We start from the raw sequence: 25,769 nt of genomic DNA on the forward strand, positions 1-25,769 counted from the left end.
GCTTCCTCGGCTGTGCTGACCGCCGTGGGCCCCCCCAGCCCCATGACATTTCTCAGGCGCCCACACTGCCGAGGGTCCCAGGGTCAGCCAGGTCAGCCGTCCCCAGCGACCCCTCACCACACTGCCACGTCTGTGCTTCAGGGCGGGCGTCCGGGGGGCTGTGCACAGAGGGAGCCTGGGGGGCTCAGACACACGCCCTGGAGCCCCTGGGACTCTGGCCGCCAACCCCGGCCCAGGACTTCCCAGGACCCAGGATGGCAGACGTCCCGCGACCCCTCAGGCCGGCCCAGGCCCAAGGACTCAACCCTCAGCACAACACTCACCTGGTTCCTAATTTACCCAGAATAACACAAAACATCCCTGCTCCCCCCGGGCCCCCGGGATGAGATGTGAGGGTCTGCCTCCAGGCCCTGGGGTTGTCCAAGGGAGGGTGCCAGGCCAGGGTCAGAGCCCGGGCCTCCAGGGTCCCACGGGGACGAGGGGCATCCGGGGCTGGGGGGCTGGGAGTAGTGCACCCCGGGACCGCCGGGCAGACGCGCACCCTGGGCAGGAAGCCACCGTCACCATGCTCTGGATGAACTTTAATAAGACGTGGGCGGGACTCGGCCGTCCAGGCGAGAGGCCAGCAGGGTCCCCCGGGGACAGTGGCCCTTGCCAAGGCCCCCCTGCAGGACGCAGAAACTGGGGGACAATTTGGCAGATGGCGGGGCCCCACAGAACACAGCAGTCCCCGGACGGCCGGGCCCAGACCCCCGGCGAGCTCCCCAAGCCGCCGCCGGGCCTGTGGGTGCCCACCCCGCCCCGCTAGATCATGCCGGCCAGCCAGGGGGGCAGGAAGAGGCCCGCGGTCCCCAGCAGGCAGACGATGATGAACACCCAGAGGAAGATTCGGTCGATGACCATGGCCACGTACTTCCAGTCCTCCTTCACCTGCAAACAGACACACGGGTCACCGCCCGCCCGCCGCCGGCCTCCTGCCACGGGTGCCTCCTAGAGCCTGACGACCCTGAGGCGGGTTCCGTGTCCCCTCCTTGACACGGGCCAACCCCACGCGGCGACCCCCTGCCCTGAGGTGGCCGGCGGAGGGGCTCAGGGACGTGGCCTGCCCAGCCGAGGCCCGCCCTCGCGGGGTCCGCCGCCACCCCGGCCGGGGGTCGGAGCTGGGCCCACCTGACCTCACCCGCCCGGGCCCCGGGGTCCAGGCTGCCTCACGGTGGAATCCGCTCTCGCTGCAGCACGCTGGGAGGGGCCCCGTGGGAAGCCGCCCGCGACCCCCAGTTAGCAGCTGAGCACAGCGAGGCCCAGACGGGGGACGCCCACACACCCTGGCCCTCCTGGGTCGGCGGGTCTCCTAGCTCTGGCCCTAAAGCCCCTCCAGGGTGGGGGACACGAGCAGAAGGCGGGGGGGCAGGCACAGCGGGCAGGCCCCGTGTGAGGCAGAGCTGCCAGGAGCTGAGGGAGAGGCCCGGCCTGAGGTGGGTCCTGCACGCCAAGGCCAGAGGGCAGGCGGGGAGGTCACATGCCGCCCACTGAGCAGGGGCCCTGGGCCACCCACCTGGGGAAAGGCCGTGGTGCTGCCCACGTGCACCCGGGGACCCCGCGGCGCAGGGGGGCTGGGGCGGGCCGCGGTCACACACCCCAGGCCCCAACCAGGCCGGCCGCTCCTCGGGCCTGGCTCCCGAGCCCCCGCCTCAGCCTCCCCGAGCCCCCGGGGACGGGAAAGGACACAGCCCGGGGCTCCGGAAGGGGTGGCAGGGTGCAGAGTGCTCTCCGCTGCCACCTTCTGCTGTTTTTTCATGGAATCCGAGACTCCCCGATGGTTTAAAACCAAGCCGACACCGGAGAGCAGGCAAGGTCACTTATAAATAAAAAGTCCGTGCAGGACCGTCCGTTCCTGGGCGGCCGAGCTGCAGCGGCCTCCGCTTTGTCTCTGGTCCCCTGCGTGCGTCCCCCACCCCGAGGATGAAAGCCTCAGGACAAAGCCGCCCGAGCCTCCGCGGCCCGTCCCCGGCCGCACTTCGCTCCCCGGGGCCTCCGCCACCCGAAGCTGGAACCAGGTCGCGGCGGCCGCACGTGCCCCGCACACAAACGAGGGGCTGGGCCCCCACCTCCGAGCACCGCCCGCCCGCCGGGCTCCCCGGGGTCCGGGTCACACCCCGAGCGGCTCAGGGCCGCTGCCCGCTGCTCAAGAGCTGCAGCAAAATGAGGTCGAGAAGCAGCTTCTCCCAGGCAGACCTTCCAGAAACCTCCAGAATGGCTCCCCTGCCTCCTGAGGTCCGGCCGGGCGTCTGGGGAAGCCGCTCAGCCACTCGCAGGGCCCCCTGGGAGGTCCAGGGCATTGACCGCGGTGGACGCAGGGACAAGGAGGAGCAGCGTCCACGTCATGGCAGGACATGGCTGACGAGGACCCGGGGGACGCCGCGGGGCAGGGGCTGGGCCCAGGGCAGCCTGCTCTCCCTCCCTCTGCCCACCCCCTGACCTGAGGGCTGCCCCCCAGCCTGGACCTTTGCAGACACCCCATGTCCCTCCTGCTGCCCGGGGTCCCTGGGGCACAGGTCCTGCAGCTCGGCCGCATTACCGCCCCTTCTCCCCAGCTTGACATGCGGGGTGCTGGCCCACGAGGCCGGGCTGTGCCCCAGACACAGCCCCTGCCCTCCCCCTCTCCCGCCCCTGCCCCGGGGTGCAGCCCCCCCATGCCTCCCCAGAGGCACTCCGGTGGCCAGCGACTTCCCAGGCCAGGCCTCCCTGTGCCTGCCGGCTCCCCGCCCTGGTGACACAGGACGCCCCTGCCCGCACCAGTCACACGGGGCCCCAGGGGCCACCGCAGGTATTGGATGCTCAGGAAGGAGGGAAAGGACGGGTGGGGGGGCTCCGGGGCCTGGCGCTGGGTGTCGGGGGCCACACCCTCCTCCCGAGAGGAAAGGAAGCAGCGTCCCCCCAGGGACAGCGCCAGGGACGCCTCCGGACTGAGCCACAGGTGGACACTTACCGAGAAGTCTGTGTCCTCCGCCTTCAGGTGGTCCGCGATGTACTGGACGCCCTCCACCGCCCGCGTCAGGGCCGGAGACAGGGGCAGGTGCCGGGGGGGCACTTTGGTGCCCCGGGCTTTGGGCACGGCGCTCGGGGACGGCTCCTTCTTGCACCTGCATTTGCAGGGAGAGGGCTGCTCCGGGGCCGGGAGCTCGGCCGAGCTGGCCTTGAGCAAGGCCGGGGAGCCGGCCACGGGGCCCCCAGCTTCAGAGGCGGCGGCGTCCTGGGGACCGCCGTACTGGATGCTCCGGGACCGGCAGCGGACGCCGTCCTCCGCCCCTTCGGGAGGACTGGACACATGCTGGACACTCAGGGACCGGGCTTTGGTGAGGGGACGGCAGGAGTCAGGCGAGGGGCGGGGGCTCGCTTCCTCCGCCTCTGAGGGCCGCAGAGCAGGGGCCTGGCCCGAGGGCGACTTGCAGGCCGGCGGGGGCTTGGCCGGCTCGTCCACGGGGCCGCAGAAGGACGGGGTGCGCGAGGGGCCCCGGCTCTGGGTTCCGCTCGGGACGCCGGGCTCCCCCTCGGGCTCGGGCCAGAAGCCTGGGGCGCTGGCCATCTTGTGCATGGATTCGATGAGCCGCCTGCAGTTGTCCTTGACCACGGACGGCCGCTTCATGAAGAGCAGGCGGGGCACGACGTCCAGGAAGACCCGGCGGACCCAGGCGGGCATGGTGTGCGTGCGCGGCGAGCGGTGGTGCACGTTGAGCACGAAGACCGTGATGACGATGGACAGCGTGACGAAGATCATGGTGAAGAGCAGGTACTCGCCGATGAGCGGGATGACCAGCGAGGTGGAGGGGATGATCTCGGTGATGAGCAGCAGGAAGACGGTGAGCGAGAGCAGCACGGAGATGCACAGCGTGATCTTCTCGCCGCACTCCGACGGCAGGTAGAAGACGAGCACGGTGAGGCAGGAGATGAGCAGGCAGGGGATGATGAGGTTGATGGTGTAGAAGAGCGGCAGGCGCCGGATGACGAAGGCGTAGGTGATGTCCGGGTAGACCTCGGCGCAGCACTCGTACTTCCTGGTGTTGTAGGTGCCCACGGCGTCCACGATGACCCACTCGCCGCTCTCCCACAGGTCCAGCTGGTCCACGCGGCTGTGCATGCTCACCAGGTCTATCTTGGCCTTGTCGTACGTCCAGGACCCGAACTTCATGGTGCAGTTCTGCTGGTCGAACGGGAAGAAGGTGACGTCGATGCTGCACGAGCTCTTGTAGATGGCGGGGGGTGTCCACTGGACCCGCCCGTCGTAGAAGAGGTGGGCCTTGGTCAGGTGGGTGACCGCAAAGTCCCCGTCCGCGCTGCGCAGGAAGAGAGGGGCGTGAGACCCACCCGCACCGCCGCCCAGCTCTCTCGCACATTCTCGCTTCACAGGGGAGCAAAGAAAGGCAGGCCACCGGCCAGAGACGGGGCCCGGGGGCTGGCGGGTGGTCCCGGGCGCGTCACCCATCGCCCCCGCTCATCGCGCTGCCCTCACGGCCCACGCCGCCCCTGACACAGCCGCTTGTTGGTGACCATGGTGGTTGCTCGGCGGGTCGGGCAGGGACCGGGGCCGTGCACCTACCAGCACCAAGGGAGGAGGCGCCTGGTCCCTTCCTGTCCGGGAGCTGGGAACCAGCGGGCAGCCTGGAAGGGCCTGAGGTCGAGGGGCTCCTGTCCTCGGCGCGACTCTGCAGACGGAGCCCCACGCTCTCCTGCCCCTCGGCCCAGGGCGGAAGGCAGGGGGATGGCTCCTCAGAGGGGCTCGGCGCCCACCACATCCCCATGTCCTGTCCCGGTGGGCTGGGGGCCGAGCAGCCCCTCCTGGGACCCAGCACAGCCCGCCTGGACGCTCATGCCATGCAGACGTGAGGACACGGGCATGACAGTGGCTGCCGGGCAGCACGCCGCGGAACTTTGCCAGGTCCCCCGGGACAGAGCCGAATGCCCTGCGGGCCACCCTGGGGGCCGAGCAGCCCGGCGTCCCGCCACAGACCGAGCGTGCCAACACCTCCAAGCACCTTCAGTGCTCTCTCTGCATTATCCCCCCGGCGTGCGGCTTGAGCTCGGGGGAGACCCCAGGCCACCTGAGCAGGAAGGACAGGGCCCCTCCGGCCACCCGCCCTCAGCCTCGGGGTGTTGGTGCCGTCCGGGGCCAGGTGGGTGGCAGGCTGCAGGGCTGCCGGCCCTGGCCCCGGGCTTCCCTCGGTGCCCCCACAAGGACACGCACGGCCGGCACATGGGAGCCCAGGGACCCCTGCTAGCAGCCACCACCCCGAGCCCTCACCCCTCACCCCTCAAGGGCTCCGAGAGTCGGCCCGGCCCTGCTGCGCAGCCAGAAGCCCCTGGTGCCAGTCGGGGTCCCCAGCAGGTGTAAGCTGAGCTGTCCGTTGCCCATGGGTGGGGCCCACGGCGGAGGTGGTCGCTGGTCCCATGGCTCGGCTCTAAAGCACTGCTGGGGAACCTCCCCACGGCCTCACGAGCCCCAAGGACAGCACCCACGTGCCCCACGCCGCCTTGGCACAACCCAGGGGCACCGCCGCTGAGCCAGGGAAGCTGCCCGGCCGGGCCCCAGTCCACCCTGGCTGCCAACTGCTCCCCTGGATGTGAGTCAGGTGCCCCACCACGGCCTCAGAACCTGGCCTTCCGAGCTGCCCGCACCCCTGCCTCCCACACCCACCACAGCCTAGAAGCCCCCAGCCCAGGGGCCACCTCCCCACGCCTGACATCCAGCTCAGAGGCCCCCCATGGCTTCCGTGCCTATCCGGTCCTATGACCTCCACGAGCCCTTCTGCGCTGACGTCTAGGTCGGCGGCAGGCGGAGACCTGCAAATGCATCCACGGAGGAGCGGCAGGGGCTGTCCACTCGGGACCCACAGCTGGACTGAGCGTGAGACTGAGGCTCTCAGGGGGGTGCAGGACCGTCCCCCTAGCAACATCGCTCCAAACCCACAGCCTTGCCCTCTGAGGCACAAAGCAGACGAGCAAACATGGCTCAGCAAACATTCTGCAGGGAGATGAGAGGCTCCAGTCAGCGGCGCGAGCCCAGGTAGCCCAGATGCCCCAGGAAAGGCAGGGAATGTTCCAGAAGTTCACTAAAAGCAGCCCCAGGACTGGGAATCTGTGCCTGGGTCTCAGGGGTTCAATGCCACAGACAGGACGAGAGTTTTCTCCTGGTGCACAGCCCGCCGTGGCCCATGGCCGTGGCCCCTGCCCCGTGCCCCCAGCCCGGACCTGGCCCAGATCCCCGAGACGCCTCCCAGGAGGGCGTCCACCCCAGGACTTGAGGTCTGGACCTGCGGGCAGACGCTCCCCGTGACGCAGCATCTCGCGTCCACCGCCCACTTGCTCTCGGAAGGCAGCCGAGCGGCCGATCTCACCCGGGGCCTGGGTTCGAGGCCCCAGCCGGGCGGGCTGAGGCGCGGGGCAGGGGAGAAGGTGCTGGGACGAAGGGGCGCACCTCGAGCACGTCCGGCCTCGGCCCTGGAGCTGCGGCCCCAGCAGAGCAGAGGAGCCTTCCTGGCCCCGGGAAGCCCCGTCCGCGGGGCTGTGGGAGGCCTCGCGAGACCCTCGGCCCCAAGTGGACAGCAGGGCCGCGCATGCACAGCCTCCAACCGGGGTCCCCGCAGCCATTGGATAAGCCAGCAGCCGGGCTGACCGCCTGACCCCCCTCAAGCCCACGGCGGCCTGGTCAGCAGCTCCCTGCTGCCCCTGGACACGGGCCCGCTGGTGGCTGTGGCCCGGCCAGCGTCGGCCCCCGCTTGGGACCGTCCCCAGACAGCATCTATGCCGACCCCGACCCACGGGGGCTTGTGAGGCAGCTACCCCGCTCTCTGGGCCGCGGTCCCGGGGTCCGTCCGGGTCCCAGGCTGCTTCTCAGCCGGCACCGTGTGCCCAGGGGGGAAGAGCTCGCGCCGCAGCACGATGCTCCCGGCGTCCCAGGACCATGACGCCACTACGGGGTCTCTGAATCAGCCCCTCCGGGAAATGGGTGCTGGGGCGGGGGGCGTGGAGCCCAGGAAGGCTGGGGCGGCGGGGGCCCCCAGGCTGGCGGTTGGGGGGCTGGTTGCAGAGAGCAGGGAGCCTGCCCTGAGGGAAGAGCAGCTCACGGAGCAGACCCCCCCACGCGGCCGAAAACCATCAAGCTCTCCCCGCGGCCATTCCTGGAATCAGTTCCGTTGGGAGAGGAGCCCAGTGGTTGTTAATCAAATAGCAGCGCTTTATAGGTCAGGCCCAGCGCCCGGGGCCTGGGGGGCGGGGGGGGGGGCCAGGGACCTGAGTGCTTCCATCTGCTTGATCTCTGAGCCCCGGGCGCTGCTGGCCGGGCAGGGACTCGTGGGACGCGGGGACACAGGAGGGCCCGGGAGCCCCCAGCAGGGGTCGGGGGAAGGACAACCGCAGCCCCTCGGCCTCGGCCACGCCCCGCCAAACGCGGGCTTCCTGGCACAGAATAAGCCGCGGACGTGAGCGGATTCAGAAGCCGCCGCGGCCCCCGGAGGCTGCGCTCGGAGCCGAGCGTGACCGAAGGGGCCGGGGAGGGGCCTGGGCCGGGGAGAGGTCCCCAAGGCCGGTGGGGGGGGCGGGGGGGTGAGTCTGGGAGCTTCCTGTGGGGAGGATGGTGCCCCCCCCTCACTGGCGGGGACGGACCCCAAGACCCGGCCCACGCTGCACCAGGGCCCGGCCCCTGCCGCCCCCTAGACCCTCCGCCCCCTCCGCCCCCTCCGCCCCTCCCTGCTCCCTCCTCTCCCTTCCAGAGGCTTCAGCACTGGCTCCCGAGGGTGGAAGGGGGAGGGGGAGGGGGAGGGGAGGAGGAGGAGGGCGGGCGAGCCCACACAACCCCGCCTCCTGCTCACGCCTGGATCCCCTGCGTCACCGCACGTGGACACAGGTGCCTGCTGCCCCAACCGCTGACCTCCCCCCGCTGACCTCCCGGGGCTCACTTGTTGTAGAGGACGATGTCCGGCCGCCAGATGAGCTCAGAGGGGATGCGGATGGAGGTGACGTTCTCGTAATCGGCAGGGTCCCAGCGCAGCTTATAGTCGTGCCACTCCTGGGCCAGGGCAGGGGGAGGCCGCGGTGAGGGGAGGGCGGGGGGGGGGGCGGGGAGGAACCAGGGGTGGAGGCCCCCCATCCCTGCTCACTCACCTGCTTCACCCACACGTTGGTGGTCATCATTTGGTTCTTCTCATCCTAGGACACAAAGGTCAAGGGCAGCTGTGACCCCCGGGTGTGTCTCTCCCCCTCCCTTTCTCTTTCTCCCTCCCTCTCCCTCTTCCTCTCCTTCCCCATCTCTCTCTCTCTCTCTCTCTCTCTCTCCCAGCCCTGAGTTTCTTCGCCCACAAAGACAGGCCTCAGTAGAACATGGGGAACAGGTGACCCCAGGAAGGAGTGAGTCCCTCATCCTGGAGGCAACCAAGCGCAGATGGTCAGCCTGAGGGGACGCAGAGGCAAGAAGAAGGACCCTGAAACTTTCCAGGACAGTGGGGACACGGCTTGTCTGACTTCGCAGGTGGCCCGGGGCCTGGCCCTCCCCCAGCTACGGTCAGATGAGTGGGGTGCACAGATGGCCCCCAAGCCGCTGGGGGAGCGCCTCCCTCCTGGACCCCTGCCCTCCTGGGTCGCCCCCCCAGCTGGTCTGCAGGCTCCTAGGGGAGCAAGTACCTGCCCCTCCTGCTGCCAGGAACATGACCTTGGGATGCACAAGGTCCCACCCGCTCAGCCGGAGACAGCAGCCCTTTTAGGGCCTTTAGGACAGGGGGGGGGGGGGCCAGGGCCTTGGGACCCTGAGGTGGATGAGTAAGGGGCTGGAACGGGGAGGTGGAAGCAGGAGACCCACTGGCTCCATCTCAGCCACCGTGGGGTCACCCATCCATGTGGGGAGGTGGACCACACGCGCTGGGAAGTCCCGACCAGCCAGTGTCCCCACTGACCCCCGACTCCCGCTGGTTAGTGGGGCATCTGACAGTGTCTGCGGGGGAGCACGACAGGCCGTCCCCCAGGCGGTGAGAGCCCAGCACGTGCTGAGGCCTTTGGGAGGACACGAGACCACGCAGGGACACGGGGCCTGAAGGGACGGGAGCCTCGGGGTCTTCACACCCCCTCCATGGGATCCGTGGGGGCTGAACGCCAGCCTCTGGGAGCCACAGCCACACCCCAGCCCCCCGGGCACCCACTGGAGAGGGGCTGGCCCTTGGGGGAGAGGAGCGCCCGCCACCCACAGAGGCCTCCTCCAGAGAGCAGCTGCCCGCGGCTCTGCCCCACGGGGAGGGGGCTGCACAGGGGTGGGGGTCGTGCCCATCAAGGCCCAAGCTTTCCCCTCCACGGCCCAGGACCAGGAACGCAGGCCACCGGGCAAGACCACCGAAGCCAAAGAAATCCAGGGGGCCATCGAACGGGATCGGCGTCCAGGGCCTACACGGGCCGGGGGGACCGGGGGGTCTTGTGCCCCAAAGGCGCAGGTCTGGGCCCTGCCCTCCCACTTCCCCCAGGGGACGAGGACAAGTTCCTGGTCGGCCAGTTCAGGGAGGGGGGACGAGGCCTCTTGCCACACCAGGCCCTGCCCTTGACCCTGCCTCCCCTGAGCACCCAGGGTGGGCCACCCAGCGGCCTGAGCACGTGCCCCACCCCAGCTCCGCGGGCCCAGCTCTGAGGGGCAGGGCCCGGCCCGCTTCCCAGGCCCAGAAGCACCCGGATTCCCGGCTCCCTAAGGCCATGCTCTCGCCCCGCCTGGACACAGGCCCTGCAAACGGACAGCGTGCACCACCCCGACCACCCACAGACGTGCCGCGGGCCTCGGGCCACCGCCCAGGACGTGTGGAGGCCGCTCAGCAGCTGGCACACGCGGCCCGGGCACGGCCTGCCCCCGCTCCATGCACACGGCCTGCATGAGGCAGCGCGGGAAGGGGACCAGCCCCGAGGGGCCCAGGGGAAGGCCAGTCGCTGCGGCTGACGCGGCCCCTGCGCCCCTGAGCCGCAAGAGCTCCGGGGGCACAGTCCCGCCGCCGCTTCCGGCCACGTCTGCAAAGCCCAGCGGGTTCGGAGCGCTGCACCCCAGGCGCCAGGAGCACAGGGCAGGGCCCCCTCGACGCCCAGGTCCAGGAGGCCTGAAGGTGCCAGTCGGGACACCACTGAGGACAGAGCGACCGGTGTCCCCTCACAGGGCCACATACGGCCCTGCTGTCCATGCAGGGGGCCGTGAGCCTGCTCCCGGGGGCCTCCCAGATGCGGTTCAGCGCAGCTCACAGGTGAGGAGCCCGGGGCACACCCGGTACCACGGCGGCACCCGAGTGCCATCAGGGCCTGCCGGCCGCCCCCTCCTCGGGCTCCTCCACGGGGGCGCCTGGGTGGTTGGGTGCCAGGCCCGCCTCCCCTCACGCGGGGGTGCTCCCCAGGGCGAGCCTCTGCTGCTGCGGGGACGCTGAGGCTCCGAGCAGCCCGCTCTGCCCCCCGCACCTACCACGTCAATGAGCTGCGCGATGGACAGCCCGAAGTGGACAAGGACCACGTCGGAGATGTTGGCCACGGGCCGGGACCACTTGTTGTAGCCAGAGAAAAGCGTCTTCAGCAGCCGTTCCTCCGCGTGGGCCCGGGTCTCCACGTGGCTGCTCACTGTGGGGACAGAGGGTGGCAGGTGTCCAGGCGGGACGACCAGCCCTGGCTTCCTTCCAGTTCCACCCACTTCAGGACATTTGCACATCCTGCCCCAGCCCTGGCCTCCGTTTCTCTCCTGTCCTCTGGGTGGAAGCGTAACCTCCTCAGGGAAGCCCTTCCAGACCCCTCAGCCGCCCGCACCGCACCCCAGATACAGACAACGGAGCTGCTGAGTGCTGACGCGGCTCACTCTCACCAGACGGGCCTTCGGGAAGGAGGGGCTGAATCTGCAGCTACTAGCTGACTTCTGAAAACCTTGCCTGGACGCCCAAGGTGAGGGTAACCGCAGGACTCCCGGAGTGGGGGCAGCCCCGGGTGGGGGGGAGGCGGGGAGAGGGGGCCCAGACTGGGTGGGGGTGAGAGCCTGCTTCCTGGGGCTGCAGCAGCCCTGACTGATCACCCAGGACCCCCTGTTCTCTGACAGCCTGCCATGCGTCAGGGGTGACCCCACGCACTCTGCTTCCTGGGGAGGGGCCGCTCTGGTCCAGGCCAGCCCCCTGGACCCCTCTCCCCGGGTTGCTACATCAGGAAGGGATTTGGGGAGGGGAACAGGGTCCAGGTGCCTGCCCCTGGAGCGGCCCTGCTCACCGTGAGTCCCGCACGGGGTGCTAAGGGGGGTGCACAAGTGCCCTAGGTCATTGTTAGTCCCCCCACCCTTCACTCCGCCCCCAACCTTATTCTTCCGGTCGGGGACCACTCCTCCCTGGGGAGGCCGAGCGCCCAGATTCCCTCCATCGCCCACGACCAGCCCAGGGATGGGGGCGCGGGTGGGGGGCTGGGGGAGCTGGGGCTGCAGCTGTCCCGGGAGCCTGGGGGCACAGAGCAGGGGCGGGGGGTGCCGCCAGGGTTGGAAGCCCCCTCTGCTCCCCCAAACCGGGAGGCGGCTGGGGTGTCTGCAGGGAAATCTGCCTGAGGGATGAAGAGGGGAGCGACGGCCCGCCTCTCTCCGCCCAACTTGGAGCTGCCGGGTCCAGCTCCCCAAAGGGCCGCCCCCGCCCCCACCAGCCCCTCTCCCGGCTCCGGCTCCGGCCCGGCCCGTTAACTCCCTCCTGGCCCGGCTGCCCCGCAGGACAGCCTCCGCGTCTGGGGGCGGGGGGCTCCGCGGCCAACCGGCTGCGCGCACCCGCGGCTCGGGACCGCAGCCCGGGCCTCCCCCCCTTGGGCCGAGGTCCGAGGCCGCCCTGACGGGGAAACGGGGCCCGCCCGGCGCCCCGGAACTCACCGGGCAGGAAGCCGGCCCCCAGCAGCAGCAGCAGCGCTGGCAGCGGCGGCGGCGGCGCCCCGGGGCCCCCGAGCTCCATGGCGCACCGAGCGGGCTCTAGACGCGGGCGGCTCCCGGCTCCGCCGCGGCCCCGCTCCCAGCCCCGCGCGCGCCCAACTTCATGCCCCCGCGCCGGCCGCTCCGTCCGTCCGTCCGTCCGTCCGCGCTCCTCCCGCGGGGCGCGGCGGCGGCGACCCGGCCGGGAGCACCGGGCTGTGGGCTCAGCGCGCGGCCCCGCCCGGCCCTGCCCGCCTCCAGCCGCCGAGGAGGGGGAGGGGGAGGGGGGAGGGAGGAGGGGAGCGGGGAGGGGGAGGGGAAGCGGGCGGGACGCGGGGGCGAGGGCGGGGCAGACCACCCGCCTGGAGGGGGCGGAGGCCGCTCGGCCCGCAAAGTTTCCGGGTCCGGGGCCGGGGAGGAGCGGGCCGCGGCGGGCGGCTGTCACTGCGAGCGCCCGGGGCCGTCCTGGCGCGCCGGCTCGGACCCGGCACTCCGACCTCCGCGCCCCGCCCAGCCCCGCGCCCCCCGCCGCCCGCCGGGTGGGCACGCGCACCCCGGCCCGGGCGCCCCACAGGCGCCGGGTTAACCCCATCGCCCCCGCCCGCGTCGCAGGTTGGAAACCACAAGCCCCTCGTCTGCGTCCCCGGCGAGGCGGGGAGGACCACGGCGGTCGGCCTGGCCCCCGCGGACGGGAAAGCGGCCGGTGGGGAGCCCAGGCGTCCTGGGCACCCCCGGGGGGAGGGCGAAGCGGCTCCGCAGCCCCGATCCGCCCGGCCCTGCGCTGTGGACACGCTGAGAGGCGGAGGGGCAGAGTCTCGGCGGCTGCGGGGCGCCCGCCCCAGCCCAGCAGCCCGGCCCGCGCTGCCCTGGTGGGGGCTCTGCCCAGGTGGGGGCTCTGCCCAGGTGGGTGCAGGTGGCCGCCGGCCGCGCCAGGTGCCCGAGGCCGGCGGGGAGTGGCCGCTTTGTGCGCGCAGCCCGGGTCTGCGGCGAGGAGAGGGCGCCGCTCGGCAGAAACACCCGCGGCCACCGCTGCGCCGGGGCCCAGAGCCCCCACTCGGACACCCCGGGCACCCGGGTCAGCGATGCGCGCAGAGCGGAGGCTGCAGACGTCCGCGCCCGCCCTTGAAGGGGCACCATGTCTGCCAGGAACCCCTGCCTCCCTCCCCACGCGGTGCACACGCGGGGGCGCTCGGGGTCACAGGCAGCAATCCCAGGGGCTCCTCCCCCCTCCATCTCCGCAGACCCCTCCCAGCTGGCCTCCCTCCCCCAATCTCCTGCCCCTCCCCGACCCCCTCGCCTCCCCATGTCTCCTTCCCTTCCCCCCCTTTTCCCTCCCCACTCTCCTGCCCCACCCCCATCACCCCCTGCCCCTCCCCTCCCCATCTCTCCTGCCCCCCTAACCCCCCAGCCCACCTGCACTCCAGGTTGAGCTCTTCACACCTAACACACCTGCTCTGAGACCTCCAGGGCCGGCCTCAGCAGTGATAGGCAGTTACCCTATTCCATGGGCTCCTATTCTCCCTGCATCAGGATGAGGAGGTAGATGCACAGAGAGGTTAGGCCACATGCCCAAGGTCACGCAACAGGTACAGGGTTTCCAACCCAGCCCACCTGGCTTCAGGACCTTCAGTCCTTGGGCAGAGCGTGTCCCAGGACTGGCCTGTGGCCCTTCCTGAGATGTCCTCCTGGTAGCACCCCACAGTCTGTCATTTCCTGGGGCCAAGGGAAGCCTGGACTGCCTTGCCCAGCACATGGCTCTCCCTCAGAGACCCCCACGGACCCCGGGCCTGGTCTGGTTGGTGTCCTGTTCCTGCAGGTAGGACCCCTCACACCTCCCTCTTCCTTTTCACAGCCAGCAGCCCCCAGCAGCCCCCCAGCAGTGCCAGACCCTGGATTCCTCCAGAATCTCCACAAGCCAGCTCCACGCTCATCATGAGAAGGTTCACCGAAGCTGATCAGAGTTGGATCGACCCAGGGGTGGTGCACAGCTGGGCCCATGCCTCACCTGGAGCAGGCAAAGGCCTCCTCCTCCTCCCCAGGAGACAGGCCACAGGAGGCTCAGAACCTGCCAGAGGCTCCCACTCAGAGAGGGGACCAGGGAGGGGACAAGTGCAGCAGTTGGGAGAAGCCGTACGTAGCCGTAGCCCGTTTTCACGTCCGGGCTAGCGAAGTCCCCTGTGCTGCCCCAGAATGGCCCTGCTTGGCCGTCCTAGAGCCAATTCCATATTCCTTGGATAGTAACAAGGTCGCCCGTACTCAGGGTCCTTCCGGGAGCCTCTTCCAACCATCTCAGCATCCCTGTGAAGGAGAGGTCACATGACACTCGTTTGTCGACCTAGGAAGGGGAGCCATACACGGGCTTGTCACCAGCTGATGAAGTGACCTTTGCTTTGTCCCATTGTCCCGCCGTAGCAAACATGACACCTCTGGGGATGAGAAGCAATTATTCCTCAGGACTTGGTAAAGTTGGGGCTCTTGCAGTTGTCAGGCTGGGGTCAGATGAGAAAGGTTGGGCATAGGGGGCTGGGCCAATCTGTGAAGGCTTCCTGGAAGAAGGAGCACACAGGAATGTAGTTTCAAAGACTCCTGAGGAGGCTCCAGCCAGGCCCCCAGCCCCGGGCAACGGTTTGGAGTCAGCCTTGTCTCCTGGCCCGCAGCAGGTGCCAGAATGGCTTCGGGGCGGGCGCAGGGAGAGATCCCTTGGCTCTGGGCAGGGGCCTGCAGCAGTTCGCAGGCCAAGTCAGCTCTACCTCCTTTCCCTTCATCTCGACCAGCTCCAGCGGCCAGGAGGGTGGCTCTTGATGGCCATTCCTATGGGCGAATCCAGGCAGGGGCCCAGCGGAGGCCAGCAGGCCCGTCTCCCTGGTGCCCGGGGCCAGGCTCTGGCGGACTGGGCCCCGTGGCTGGCGTGCGCACGCTCACGCACATCTGTCCAACCTCATTTGGCTTTCCCTGCAGATTTGCTAATGCAGCAAGATTAATCGGGTCTAACTCATTAATTTGCCAGGCCCTCCCTCCCCACCTGCACCCGCTGGAAAGCCCTCCTTGCGGGAGCCTAGAAATCATCATCGTAGCGGAATTAGACTTACTCCAGGCCCAGCCCTCCAGCTGCTCTTCAGACTGCTGTCTCAGTGGAAAGGAAAAGCCCCAATTGACAAACAAATGAGACCAGCCCTGTGTCACACAGCCTTTGTGGCAGGAGCCCTGTGTCCTCGAGGGTGATCCCCGGTGGGGGCCAAGGGGAGGAAGGATGTGGGGCTGGGTCCTCCAAGACCCCTCCCCAGACTCACCCCCAGCCAGTGTCGGCCAACACCAAGGACTGCTACCGGCAAAAGTGGAAGGTCATCTCTGCAGGAGCAGCCTGGCCCCCTCCTTCCCGTGGCCCTCTCCACTCTCCACCCTGTCCCAAGGACATCTCCATGGTAACCAGTTGGTGGCAGAAACAGGGATTTGAATTAAAGGTGGGAGATTCAGCGGGGCGCCCAGTCCCAGCAGCACGGAGAAAGAGGCATCCAGGCCCCACCTTGATGGGGGCTGGGACGGGTCCATCAGGAGCAGGACCTAGGGGGCTCCAGGGGACCCCAGTGAGAAGGGGGCAGCGCTGGCAAGCTCAGCCTGAATGTGGGGGTCCAGCATGTACCCCCACGACCCTAGGAGACCTCCAACCTTTCACGAACCACATCCTCCATCACACCCCAGGCGACACCGTGCCTGATGTCTCTCCGTTCTTTCTAGGGTCAGCAGATCCTTCAAAACCCAAATACCCCTGAGGAAGGGGGCACACAAAAAGTACAGTCAGTGCTCCACTGTGAAGGAACATTTCGGAGGTGTTTTCCCTTGCTCCCCCACAATCTACCCCAAAGCTAGGCTTTGTTTCTCTCCCTAGGACTCCTCACCACCAGATGGTGGTCACCACCAGGGTCTCCCCCGACCCTGCACCTCTGCCAATAAAGTAAGTTCAGAGGGAAGGTTGTAGGCTTTGTACAGTGTCTGGCTTTTAGTACAGTCTGGGTAAACATGTTAAATGCAAGGATGAATGGATGGGTGGATGGTGGAGGGTGGGTGGAGAGTGGATGGTGGGGGGTGGATGGTAGGTGGGTGGAGGGTGGAGGATGGGTGGTGGATGGGTGGATGGATACCTATCAAAAGGCATAAGGAAAGCCAGGCCCAGAGTGGGCCCCAGTTGCGCCTCCCATCGACCCCACTGTGGCCTGGCCCCTATACACTCAGGCTGAGAGGATTTAGGTGTTTGGGGTTGGTCCTGGGCTCACGGGCAGGTGACATCTGCCTGGAGGGAGGAGTGGTCAGGCAGGAGCAAGGACGCTGGGAATGGGGGACCCCTTTCACCTCATTGATTCCCTGTCATCCATCAGGAGGGGGACAGGAGTGAATCAGGATTTAGTGGCTCTCACTGGGCCTGGCAAGGCCCCCCGCCCTCAGGTCGGGGGTCGTGCCTGCCCCCTGGCTGCCCTTGAAGCTCTCCTCCCAGCCGGCCCCTCCCGGTGATGCATCGTGGAGCGGCCCCACCAGGGCCCCGGCTGGCGCTGGCTGCCCTCCCCCTGGGGCCTTGAGCTGGAGCCCCTCAGCAGGAGCCCTGGCCCAGCGCACACCGCCAGCGAGGCCTTGAGGGGAGCCGTGTCCACCCCCGCCACGCCCACCACCCGCGGAGCCGAGTCCTCTGGGCCGGGAGGCTCCCCCGCCCACCTCCCCGCCGGCCGCGTGCTCCCGGCTCTCAGCACCGCGGACAGCTCCCCGCCCCGCCCCGCCCCGTGGCCACGCCCCCTCCGGCCACGCCCCCTCCCGGCCACGCCCCCGCCCGGCCACGCCCCCCACCCCTTGCGGAGAGCTCCTCGCGGGTCCCTGAAGGCCACGCAGGCGGGCGGAGGGGGAGGGGAGGGGAGGGGAGGGGGAGGGGGGTCGCTGTTGAAAGACCCCGGATGCTCCCCGGGGAGAGGAGGGGGCGGTGCCAGAGGAAGGCGGGCCGGGCCCTCCCGGACCAGCCCGCGCCCGACCTTCAGGAGCGCCCGAGCCCGCCGCCTGCACCCGGGCTCGCCCCCCTCTGCGGGGTCTGCTTAGACGGAGAATTGATCTGCGGCTGGCTGGCCTCCCGGGTGGCCGCCCCGCCCCGCCCCCCCCCCCCACCCCACCCCCTCCCCAGCGCCGCCTGCCGCTCTGCTAAGCCGCCGATTGTCTATGACACACCCCGAGGAGGCTCCAGCTCCAGCGAGAGGCGCAGAGCCAGGGGACTGGGGTTGTGCGGCCGGCGGTGACCCTGGGCTCCCGGGCGGGCCGCAGCCGATGCCTCCCGGGGCCTGTCTCCCCAGCTGCTCACTGGGAACAGGAACAGTCCCCAACCCCGCGGCTCAGTGCGAGGATGGAGACCGGGGCCAGCTGGCCACTTGGGACCCGGCTTAGGGTGCAGCAGCTGCTGAATTGGGCCACCACGGAATGGCCGCTAAATGGCTCTTCTTTCTCAGGAGGAGGATCTCTGTGTCGGCCGCCGAGGGGCAGCACATGGGGTCGCACCCCAAGGGCCTTCAGAGCCCAACCACGGAGCTCTCGGGCCAGGCCGCGAGCAGCACGACCCAGAGCTGCACCTTAGCCCTGTGGGCCCTGCCCCCTGCCCCCAGCCCCAGGGGCTGCAGAGCCACCCAGCAGCTTCGCGCCCAACGCAGGGGCCGAGGACCCCACCAGGGCTCTGTCCAGGGGCCTAACCCAGGACCAGACGACACCAGACAACAGGCCCCTGGACGCACGCCCGCCCCTCGTGCTGGCAGACACACCGAGCCCTCTGGCTGCAGACCCGGAGCAGACTTTGGGACAAGGAGCGAGTCCAGCACCGTGTGAAGAATTGCATCCTGATGGCTGTCGGCACAGAAAAGCCCTTTGTCCCGGCCAGCTGGCCGCCTGCTGGTTCCTCGCGTGAGCCTTCGGGGCGGATGTGGACATCCAGGAGGATCCAAGCCGCGTTCCTGGAAGGAGGGGGTCCTAGGGGAGGGGGCAGGCTGGTCACAGGCTGGCTGGCTCTGTGTGCAGAGGGAGAGCAGAGCCAGTGGGAGACACCGTGGCCCTTCCGGAGAACGCTAGGTCCTCCCCACAGAGCCTCCCCCGTCTCCCTCCCCTCCTGGTCATCTTGCCCTCTCTCGGCCCCTGACCCGGCACGGGGCAGAGAAGAGACTTCCGCAGTTTCAGATGGAGCCCAGCCTGGGCCTGAGACCCCCGAGGCCTGGCCCCTTCCGGGCCGATGGACACACCACATCCGCGCACGGAGAGGCCCTGAGCCCAGCAGCCCTGATGTCAGCACCGTGTGGGGGCCCCCCTCCTGAGGGCACAGTGGTGCGTGGGGTCTGGGCTAGCCCAACTCTGCTGATCCACAGGCAGCCCCAAACCCCTGGCTGTGGGCGTCCCTCTCCCCCACCAAACCCTGAGACCCTGGGGCAAGTGGCTGCGGGGAGCTCCTAGAGGAGGGGCCAGGGAGCTCCTAGAGGAGGGGCCAGGCCATCGGTGCATCCTGCCCCAGGGGCGTGGGCACGCCCACAAAGCCCCACTGAGCAGCCCCAGGGCCTCCAAGGGAGGGAGAAGCATGCCCTGAAGCTGGAAACTGGGACTTGATCCTCAAACACTGGCCCCACCTGCCAGGGAGGGGAGACGAGGCCTCGTGCAGGCTCCCACTGGCCCGGGCACCGGAGGAGGGCTCTGCTACCTGCAGGTCGGAGACAGCGCCGAGGCCCTCCCCGGCTTGTCACCTCTGCCCCTGGGCACGTCCCGGGCCCCACCTTTGGAGAGGCATGGGTGAGCCATGGGGCCCCAAGTCAGGAGACTGAGGCCCAGGCCCCAGCCTGCCCGCCCCCCCAGCCCAGGAGAGGAGCGAGGGCAAGGCCACCCCCAGCTCAGCCTCCTGCCCACAACATGGGGGTGCAGCCCTTGCCTCCCCAGCTCTGAGCAGGGATGTCAGAAAGCTCCCTGTTGCAGTGGACACAGGGCAGGGGCGTCAGTGCGGCCGTCCCAGGACAATGGCCCTGAGGAGCCCCCACGCTGACACCTGCTGCCCTGTCACCATCTCAGGCCCCTTGGGGAGCCCCACAGTCTGGCGGCCTGTGGGCCAGGCTGGATCCTGCGACAGACGCTGTGGGCCAGTCCCGAGGAGCCTGAGTTCCCACAAACAGGCCAGAAAAGACAGTGGTGCGGCGCCCCGGCCCTGGCGGTGCAAACAGTGGGCTGCAGAGATGGGCAGAGGGGCCCCAGGCCACGGCCCGCAGAGGAGCCCCGCATGGATGCAAGGCCGGCAGGCTACAGGCCCGGAGGAGGCCACAGGCCAGCCCCCCCCCCCACCCCCCCACCCCCGCCTCCGCCCGCCCTGCCGGCCCTCGAGCAGGGAAGGCGGCCCCCATCGCAGCCCGCCCAAACCCGACACGCGCTGCCCTTCCCAGCCTCGGGGATGGGCACTGGGGTCCGCACACACGGTGACCCCCAGAGCAGAGGTGACTGGATTTGCAAGTCAGCACATTCCTGTGGAAGTGCTGCGAGGGTGGGGGGGGGTGCAGGGTCTGTCCTCTGCAGTCCTGTCCTCCTCAGTCCCCCTACGGCTGGTGCCTGAGACATGGGAGGAGTGTCACACCGGGACGCCGTCCCCCTGTCCCCCTGAGGTGGAGCTGCTGCCTCCTGCGCTCCCCTGCTCCCCTCCGTGGGCCACCCGGGGTGCACGCGCCTCTCATCTCACCCTGGGCTGGAGCTCTGCTGGGGGGGCAGGTGGATGAAGTGGGACCTGGCACCTCTGGGCCCCAGGGCTTCGGGGAGGAAGCCCACCCGAGGATCCCCGGGCTCCGGGGAGAGCAAGAGGAGAGCCCGAGAGGCGGCGGCTGGCTCAGTCCGCGGAGCGCCCGATTCTTCTCAGGATCATGACCTCAAGCCCCACGTTGGGCGAAGAGCTTACGTCTTAAAGTCTTAAAATAAGTGTGCATCGGACAACGGACCAACACTTTGTACGCCTCGAACTGACACAACGTTATACATTGATTATAGCTCAACAGAGCTAGAAACATAAATAATAAGATGTAAAAAAAAAAAAAAAAAAAAAGAGGAGCGCTCCGGTGGTTGAGGTGCCCCAGGCGGGTTCCCGGGGCCCCGCGTCTCCCTGTGTGGCCCCGGCACGCGGACCCAGCGAGGGAGCCCCCAGTCCCTTTCTGGAAGAGAGGCCTCCACGCAGGGGCCCAGGAGCCAGGGCCGCCGAAGGTGCCCACGGAAGGAGACGGAGCCGTTGACTAGGTCCTGACCAAGTAGCATATTGACGAGGGCCCCGCAGGACACGTTCGCGGGACCTGTCACCGCCCGGGAGCCCCACTCCACCCGCCTCCGAGGTTCTGAGCTCATCCCTGGCATCATCTGGGGAGCGGGAGGGGGAAGGAAGCGGAGCTTATTGGCAGCGGGGAGTACTTTGATTTCTGGCATATTCTAACACTCGTCGTACCAGACGGAGGCCACACGGTTGTTCTGCGGCTCCCGTGGTGACGAAGCTGAGGTCCCCTGGCCACCTCCAGCATCACTGCTCCTCGACACCCCGCCCGCCGTCGCCCTGAGCTGTGCGGAGTCCACCGCTCAAGGAGAGCTCGTAAATCCAGCTTTGCTTCCTGTTGACAGAGACGCGTCTGCAAATAGCTCCTCGCGCTCCAAGAACCAGGAGACGGAGCCAAGGCCGCGGTGCCAGCGCCGCCCCAGCCACCTGGGCAGGGCCGCCCGCCGCTCATGAATATTCACGTCTTCCTAATCATGCCAGGAGGCCGGCTTCTGTGGCTCCAGTCCCCGCACCCGGGCGGTCAGGCCCCTTGGACTGTCCCGGGCCAGCACCCTGCTCCGACTCGTCGCCTCTCCGAAGCACTTGCCGCGTCCCTGGCCTGCTCCCAGGGAGACCCTGGCCCCCGTCCCGGTCCTGGGTGGAGAAAATCGCCCTGACGTCGGTTGGCAGAGTTTAGACGCGCGGCCCCGACGCTGGAGACACAGATCTGGCTGTGGCAGCTGCGGAGGGTGGCACATGTCCCCCCTGGCCCACCGCATCCGGGATGGCGTTTCCCCGAGTGGGACTGGTGTCGCTCCATCAGCCATCAGCTCAGGGCAGACACCCGGGCACGGGGGCCGGGGCTGCGATACACGCAGGAGGAGGGTGGCCGCTGAGGAGCCTGGCTCCCCTCTGTGTGCAGGTGTCCCCAGAGTGCCTGCCGCAGGCTGGGTGTCGGTCTGGGGGGCTCTGGGCTGTGCGGGAGGGTGGATGTGCGACCGCGGGGAGGGGGGCGGTGAGCCCAGCAGCTGGGGCAGCAGGCGGAGGGAACCTGGGTGGGCCCGGGCGCCCCCCGCACCCCGCCCCCCGCCCCTGGCCTGTTCTGAGCACACGCCGGGTGGCCCGGGCCTGCGGGCACCTGATGCCCACTGGCTGGGGTGGTGCCGGCGGATGGCGAGGCCGCGGCCTCCGTGGGTCTCGGTGGGCAGTGGCTGCCGCGTTCCGGGAGGCCGCAGGGCGCCGCCTTGGGGCTGGGCCCTTCCGTCCCAGGAAGCGTACCCCGGGGCCGCCGCCACCCCCACCTTGAGTTGGGGACCTTACCCGGCAACCTTCCCTTCCCCCGCGTGACAAGTCTGTTGTCCTCCTGGACGGTCGGCTTCACAGAGTGACCAAGGAGAGGCAAGGCCATGGGGACATGAGCCTGGAGTGCTCCGACCCCACCGGCCGACGGCCCCCTCCAGCTCCCCTCCCGGCCCTGGGCGCCCCCCCCGCCAGCTGAGAGGGGCACGTCTGCCCCAGAAGGTGGGCACGCAGCGCAGCCGCCCCCGCCTCCCAGGATCGGCCCAGCTCCCTGACCCCCCAGCGCAGACATGCCCTGCAGCCTTCAGCCCCACGCGGGGCCACAGCTGCCCTGTGTGACCAGCACTAGCTGTTGGGGCCCCTGAGTCCTTCCCCCAAAGCCTGGCCGGCAGGTGGACAGGTGCGGCCGCCAAGGAGCTGCGTCCTGCCCCATCTGTTCCTCCAGCTGACCGGCCTCGGCTCGCGGCCCCCCCCGTGTCCTGCGCTCACGGCACAGGCAGCCTCAGGCCCCCACAAAGACCCCCCTTGCTGCCCCCCCTTTTGTGAGCCAGACCCAGCGCCCACCCCGCCCTGCCTGGCAGGGGCACAGTTGACAAGCGCCCGTCTTTCAGGACTAAGGTCTGAGAGTGGCCCCGAGCCCGGCGCCAGCTGACTACCGCCAAGCGTGACGGGCCAGGCGGGTGGAGGACACCACGGAGCCTCAGCCAGGGAGCACCTGGGGTCTGGCCCGGGGCTCGGGGGTGGCCGCTGCCTCCCCGCCTCCAGGCCCCTCCAGCTGTGCCCTCACCACCCCAACCCTCCCTGATGCCCGGTACCTCGGGATACCACACCTTTGGGCAAGGGTCAGCCACGGCCCATGAGCCCCAGCGGCCCGCACCCCGCCGAGGGGGCGCCCCGGGGCCACCTGGCCCATCCAGGCCTCCCGAGACACCCAGGCCCTTTGCACCACAAGGCCGATGATTTAGGGGAAGGCGGGTCAGGAGAGGTGCTGCGGGTGGGGACGCGGGGAATGGGCCTCAGTCATGCCTAACAGCCTTGGGCAACCCCCCCAGGGCCCCGGGAGCCCTGAGCTCGGCCCAGGGGACCCCAGATGGGCTTTGCCGGGAAGAGGAAGGCAGAGAAAGCTGGGACCCGGTGGAGGCTGCGGCCCGCGCTGGGTGCCCTCGACTGGGCCTGGGGTGTCTGTGCCGGGTCCCAGCCCCCACCCCAGCACACGGCCCCTGCTGGTGCCCTCAGGCCACGACGCGGTCACGCAGGGGGGCCCGGCTGGAGGGGCGCCAGCCATTCACCCGCAGGCCATCCGGGCTGCCCCACAGGCAGGCATTTCCCGGCCCGCGGTCCCTGTGGCCCAGGCCGCCATGGGGCGAGACCCCTGCCCTCCTGCGCCCCCCAGGCCTGAATGTGGGATGCGCGGAATCACGGCCCACCCCACGCCCGAAGCAGGTGCTTGTGGCCCGCAGAGGCCCGAGGCGGCAGGGCGCACCGAGCTTGGGGTTGGGCCCCCCATGGAGGAGCAGGGGTGCATAGAGGCCGCAGCCCCCCCGGCCACAGCTCGCGGCGGGAGCCCCACCGGGGGGCTCTGCGCAGCAGCTGTGAGCAGGCAGTGGCTCAGGGCCCCATGACCCAGGTCACTAGCGGCGTGTCCCCCCGGGAGGTCACACGGCCCGGCCCCCGCCACCCATAGCCCACGCTCCCCACCCCAGGCCCTCTGGGCCCGTCCCACCCACAGTGCGTGTTTCCACGGCAACCCGCGGGTGAGCTCTCCGAAGGCGGGTCCCCATCTGGATCACACAGGGGCAGCGGGCAGCCTCCCAGGGGTGGGCCGGAGCAAGGGCGCCGCGTGTCTCCTGCCTTCCCCTGCGCATGACCTCATTTGTTCTGGGAGCAGGTGTCCACAGGGGCCGCCCCAGGTGTGCTGCACACAGCCCTGCTCCAGCCCCTGCGCTTCCCCACACGAGCACTGAGCGCGGAGCACTGAGGACTGAGTACCAAGCACTGAGCACTGACTGCTGAGCACCAAACACTGAGGCCTGGGTACTGAGCACAGAGGACTGAGGACCAAGCACCAAGGACTGAGGACCCAGTACCAAGTACTGAGGACCAAAGACCGGGTACCAAAGACTGAGTACTGGGCACTAAGGTCTGAGTACCAAGCACTGAGTGCTGAGCACTGAGGACCCAGTACTGAGGACCAAGGACCTAGTACCAAGCACCCAGTACTGAACGCTGCAAGCACAGCGGCCCCTCCGCAGGCACCTGGGTGGTCCCTCCCGGGGACAGTGCACAGCGATGGTCCTTTCAGACCCGCAGGGGCCCCGTTGCAGCTCCCGGTAGTAGGAGCATCATTTCTGAGGCGAGGTTCTCAGCCCCCAGACGTGGCCGGGATGCCTGAGTCCAAGTGGGCCTGAGTCCCTCAGGACGCTCAGGCTCTTCCTCTTCCTTTCCTCTTCCTCTTCCTCTTCCTCTTCCTCTTCTGTCACTCCCGGAAGTGCCTCCACCAACATTGGGCCACTTGCCGCGGGGACAGGAGGACCTCCAGGTCCTGGCTGGGGTGGGGGGGCGCTGATGTCCCCGCTCCTGCTGGGGGGCGCTGTCCTCGGTGTGACCCCATCTGACGCAGGGGAGCAGCCCCGGAGTCACCCAGAGAGGGACGAGGGACCAGGGGGCTGACCTGTAGGCAGCACAGGGAGGATGGCGAAGGCTGTGCAGGAGGGCAGAGAGGGCAGGGGCGGGTCACGGGGGGCCTCGGGGGACGGGGCCCAGCTGCCTGTGGGGCTGGGACAGGGCAGACGGTCGGGTCACCCCTGCACGGCCCCTCCCGTCCTGACCAGTCCACTTACTCTATACTCAGCCCCACTGTCGTGAGGGGGCAGCTGGGGTACGCTCGCTATGGCCGCGGGGCGGGTTCCCTCCCGAGGGCCCCTGCAGTCGCCTGAGGGAGGTTAAGGCAGGAGCAGACGGACGGGTGGGCAGCTGGATGTGGCCTGTCATATTCCTGGGTCACCCTGAGCAAAGTGCAAACTCATTTGAATCTTGGGGTCGGGTCAGCGTCATTTCCCTAGTGACCCTTGACATTTGTCAAAGAAGGAACGAGTGCGCGTCTGTTTGTGAGCCCGGTGTCGGAGCGTCCGGCCTTCGGTGATCTGCACGTGACGTTCCCCCCGGAGAGACAGTGAGCAAGCAGCTGGCCCTGCTGCCCACGGCCAGGCTGTCCCAGCCTCCGCTCCGCCCCCACCCCAGTGGCACCTGCCACACGCGCCGTCTTCCTTCTTCCTTACCGCCCGCCCCCTGCCTTCCTTCCTGTTTTTGTACCTGGGGAGCCGGGAAGGGAGGGAAGGGACCCTTTTTCCCTGTAAGGCCAGGGTGGGATGCGGCTCTTCTGAGGGGGGGCGGTGGGGCTTCGGGGCTGACCTGGGAACCTCCCACGGGTTCCCCGCTCTCCAAGGGGTGCACTGTGTCGTGTCCGCCCTCCGCTGCTGGTTTGGCTCAAGCTGGAAGGAGGAGCCGGGTCCAAGTACGGGAGGAAGATGGGCCTCATCTCCAGGCGCTGAACACTCGGCCTCAGGGAAAAGGCAGATGCAGAAGCTCCGGGATCCCAGCCCAGGCTGCTGGTGGGCGGCCCTGACGCAGCACATGCCCCCGCCTCTGCTGGCTCCAGGCCCCCGTGGCTCCAGGCTCCTCCCCCTCGTGGCCCCAGGGCCCCCTGCTAGCTCCAGGGTCCCCCCCCCCCCCGTGACCCCAGGGCCCCCCGTGGCTCCAGGATACCCCCAGCTCAGGTCCTCCCCACAGGAGCAGGGCAGCACTGCCCTGCTGGCCCTGGGGGGCAGGGGGACCAAGAATCCCCATCGGCCATCCTGCCCCCAGAGCAGGCAGTCTCCACAGCGAGGGCTCTGGGCCCCAGACACCCCATTGTTCTGCTGCTGGAGCCCCCCCAGGCCTGGCCTCTCCTCCCCGGCCCCCTTCTCTCTCTCCTCTCAAGGGAGGGTCCTGCAGCCCCAGGCGCCCCCTCTGAGGCCCCAGCTGCCCCCTCCCCACACTGGCCAAGGCCTCTCTCAGCCCAGATAGTTTTTAAAAATATTTTTATTTATTTATTCATGAGAGACACAGAGAGAGAGGCAGAGACACAGGCAGAGGGAGAAGCAGGCTCCATGCAGGGAGCCCGACGCGGGACTCGATCCCGGGTCTCCAGGACCATGCCCTGGGCCGAAGGCGGCGCTAAACCGCTGACTCCCCCCGCCCCGGCTGCCCTCAGCCCAGGTATTTTAAGAGGCACATCAA

The 25,769-nt window shown here is 69.1% G+C and overlaps 1 protein-coding gene across 7 annotated transcripts; it reads right to left on the reverse strand.

Annotated features, from left to right (window-relative positions):
• Positions 1–560: 560 nt before the first annotated feature.
• Positions 561–15,310, reverse strand: CHRNA4 (cholinergic receptor nicotinic alpha 4 subunit). 7 transcript variants are annotated; one of them, XM_038572843.1, is made up of 9 exons: positions 15,211–15,303; positions 14,304–14,466; positions 13,926–14,218; positions 13,370–13,441; positions 10,469–10,620; positions 8,158–8,202; positions 7,953–8,062; positions 2,990–4,334; positions 561–930 (listed from the first exon to the last, which is right to left on the reverse strand). In XM_038572843.1, exons 6-9 carry the CDS (start codon positions 8,185–8,187, stop codon positions 805–807), a joined length of 1,611 nt encoding a protein of 536 aa, XP_038428771.1. In that variant the 5' UTR covers positions 8,188–8,202; positions 10,469–10,620; positions 13,370–13,441; positions 13,926–14,218; positions 14,304–14,466; positions 15,211–15,303; the 3' UTR covers positions 561–804. The 7 variants fall into 7 exon arrangements, with proteins under 7 accessions (XP_038428771.1, XP_038428772.1, XP_038428769.1 ...); XM_038572844.1 differs by lacking the exon at positions 14,304–14,466 and having other exon boundaries at positions 15,211–15,310; XM_038572841.1 differs by having other exon boundaries at positions 13,334–13,441; positions 13,926–14,466.
• Between the last annotated feature and the right edge of the window lie 10,459 nt (positions 15,311–25,769).

This window comes from Canis lupus, chromosome 24 (genome assembly GCF_011100685.1).
Source record: "Canis lupus familiaris isolate Mischka breed German Shepherd chromosome 24, alternate assembly UU_Cfam_GSD_1.0, whole genome shotgun sequence".
Classification (NCBI taxonomy): Eukaryota; Metazoa; Chordata; class Mammalia; order Carnivora; family Canidae; genus Canis; species Canis lupus.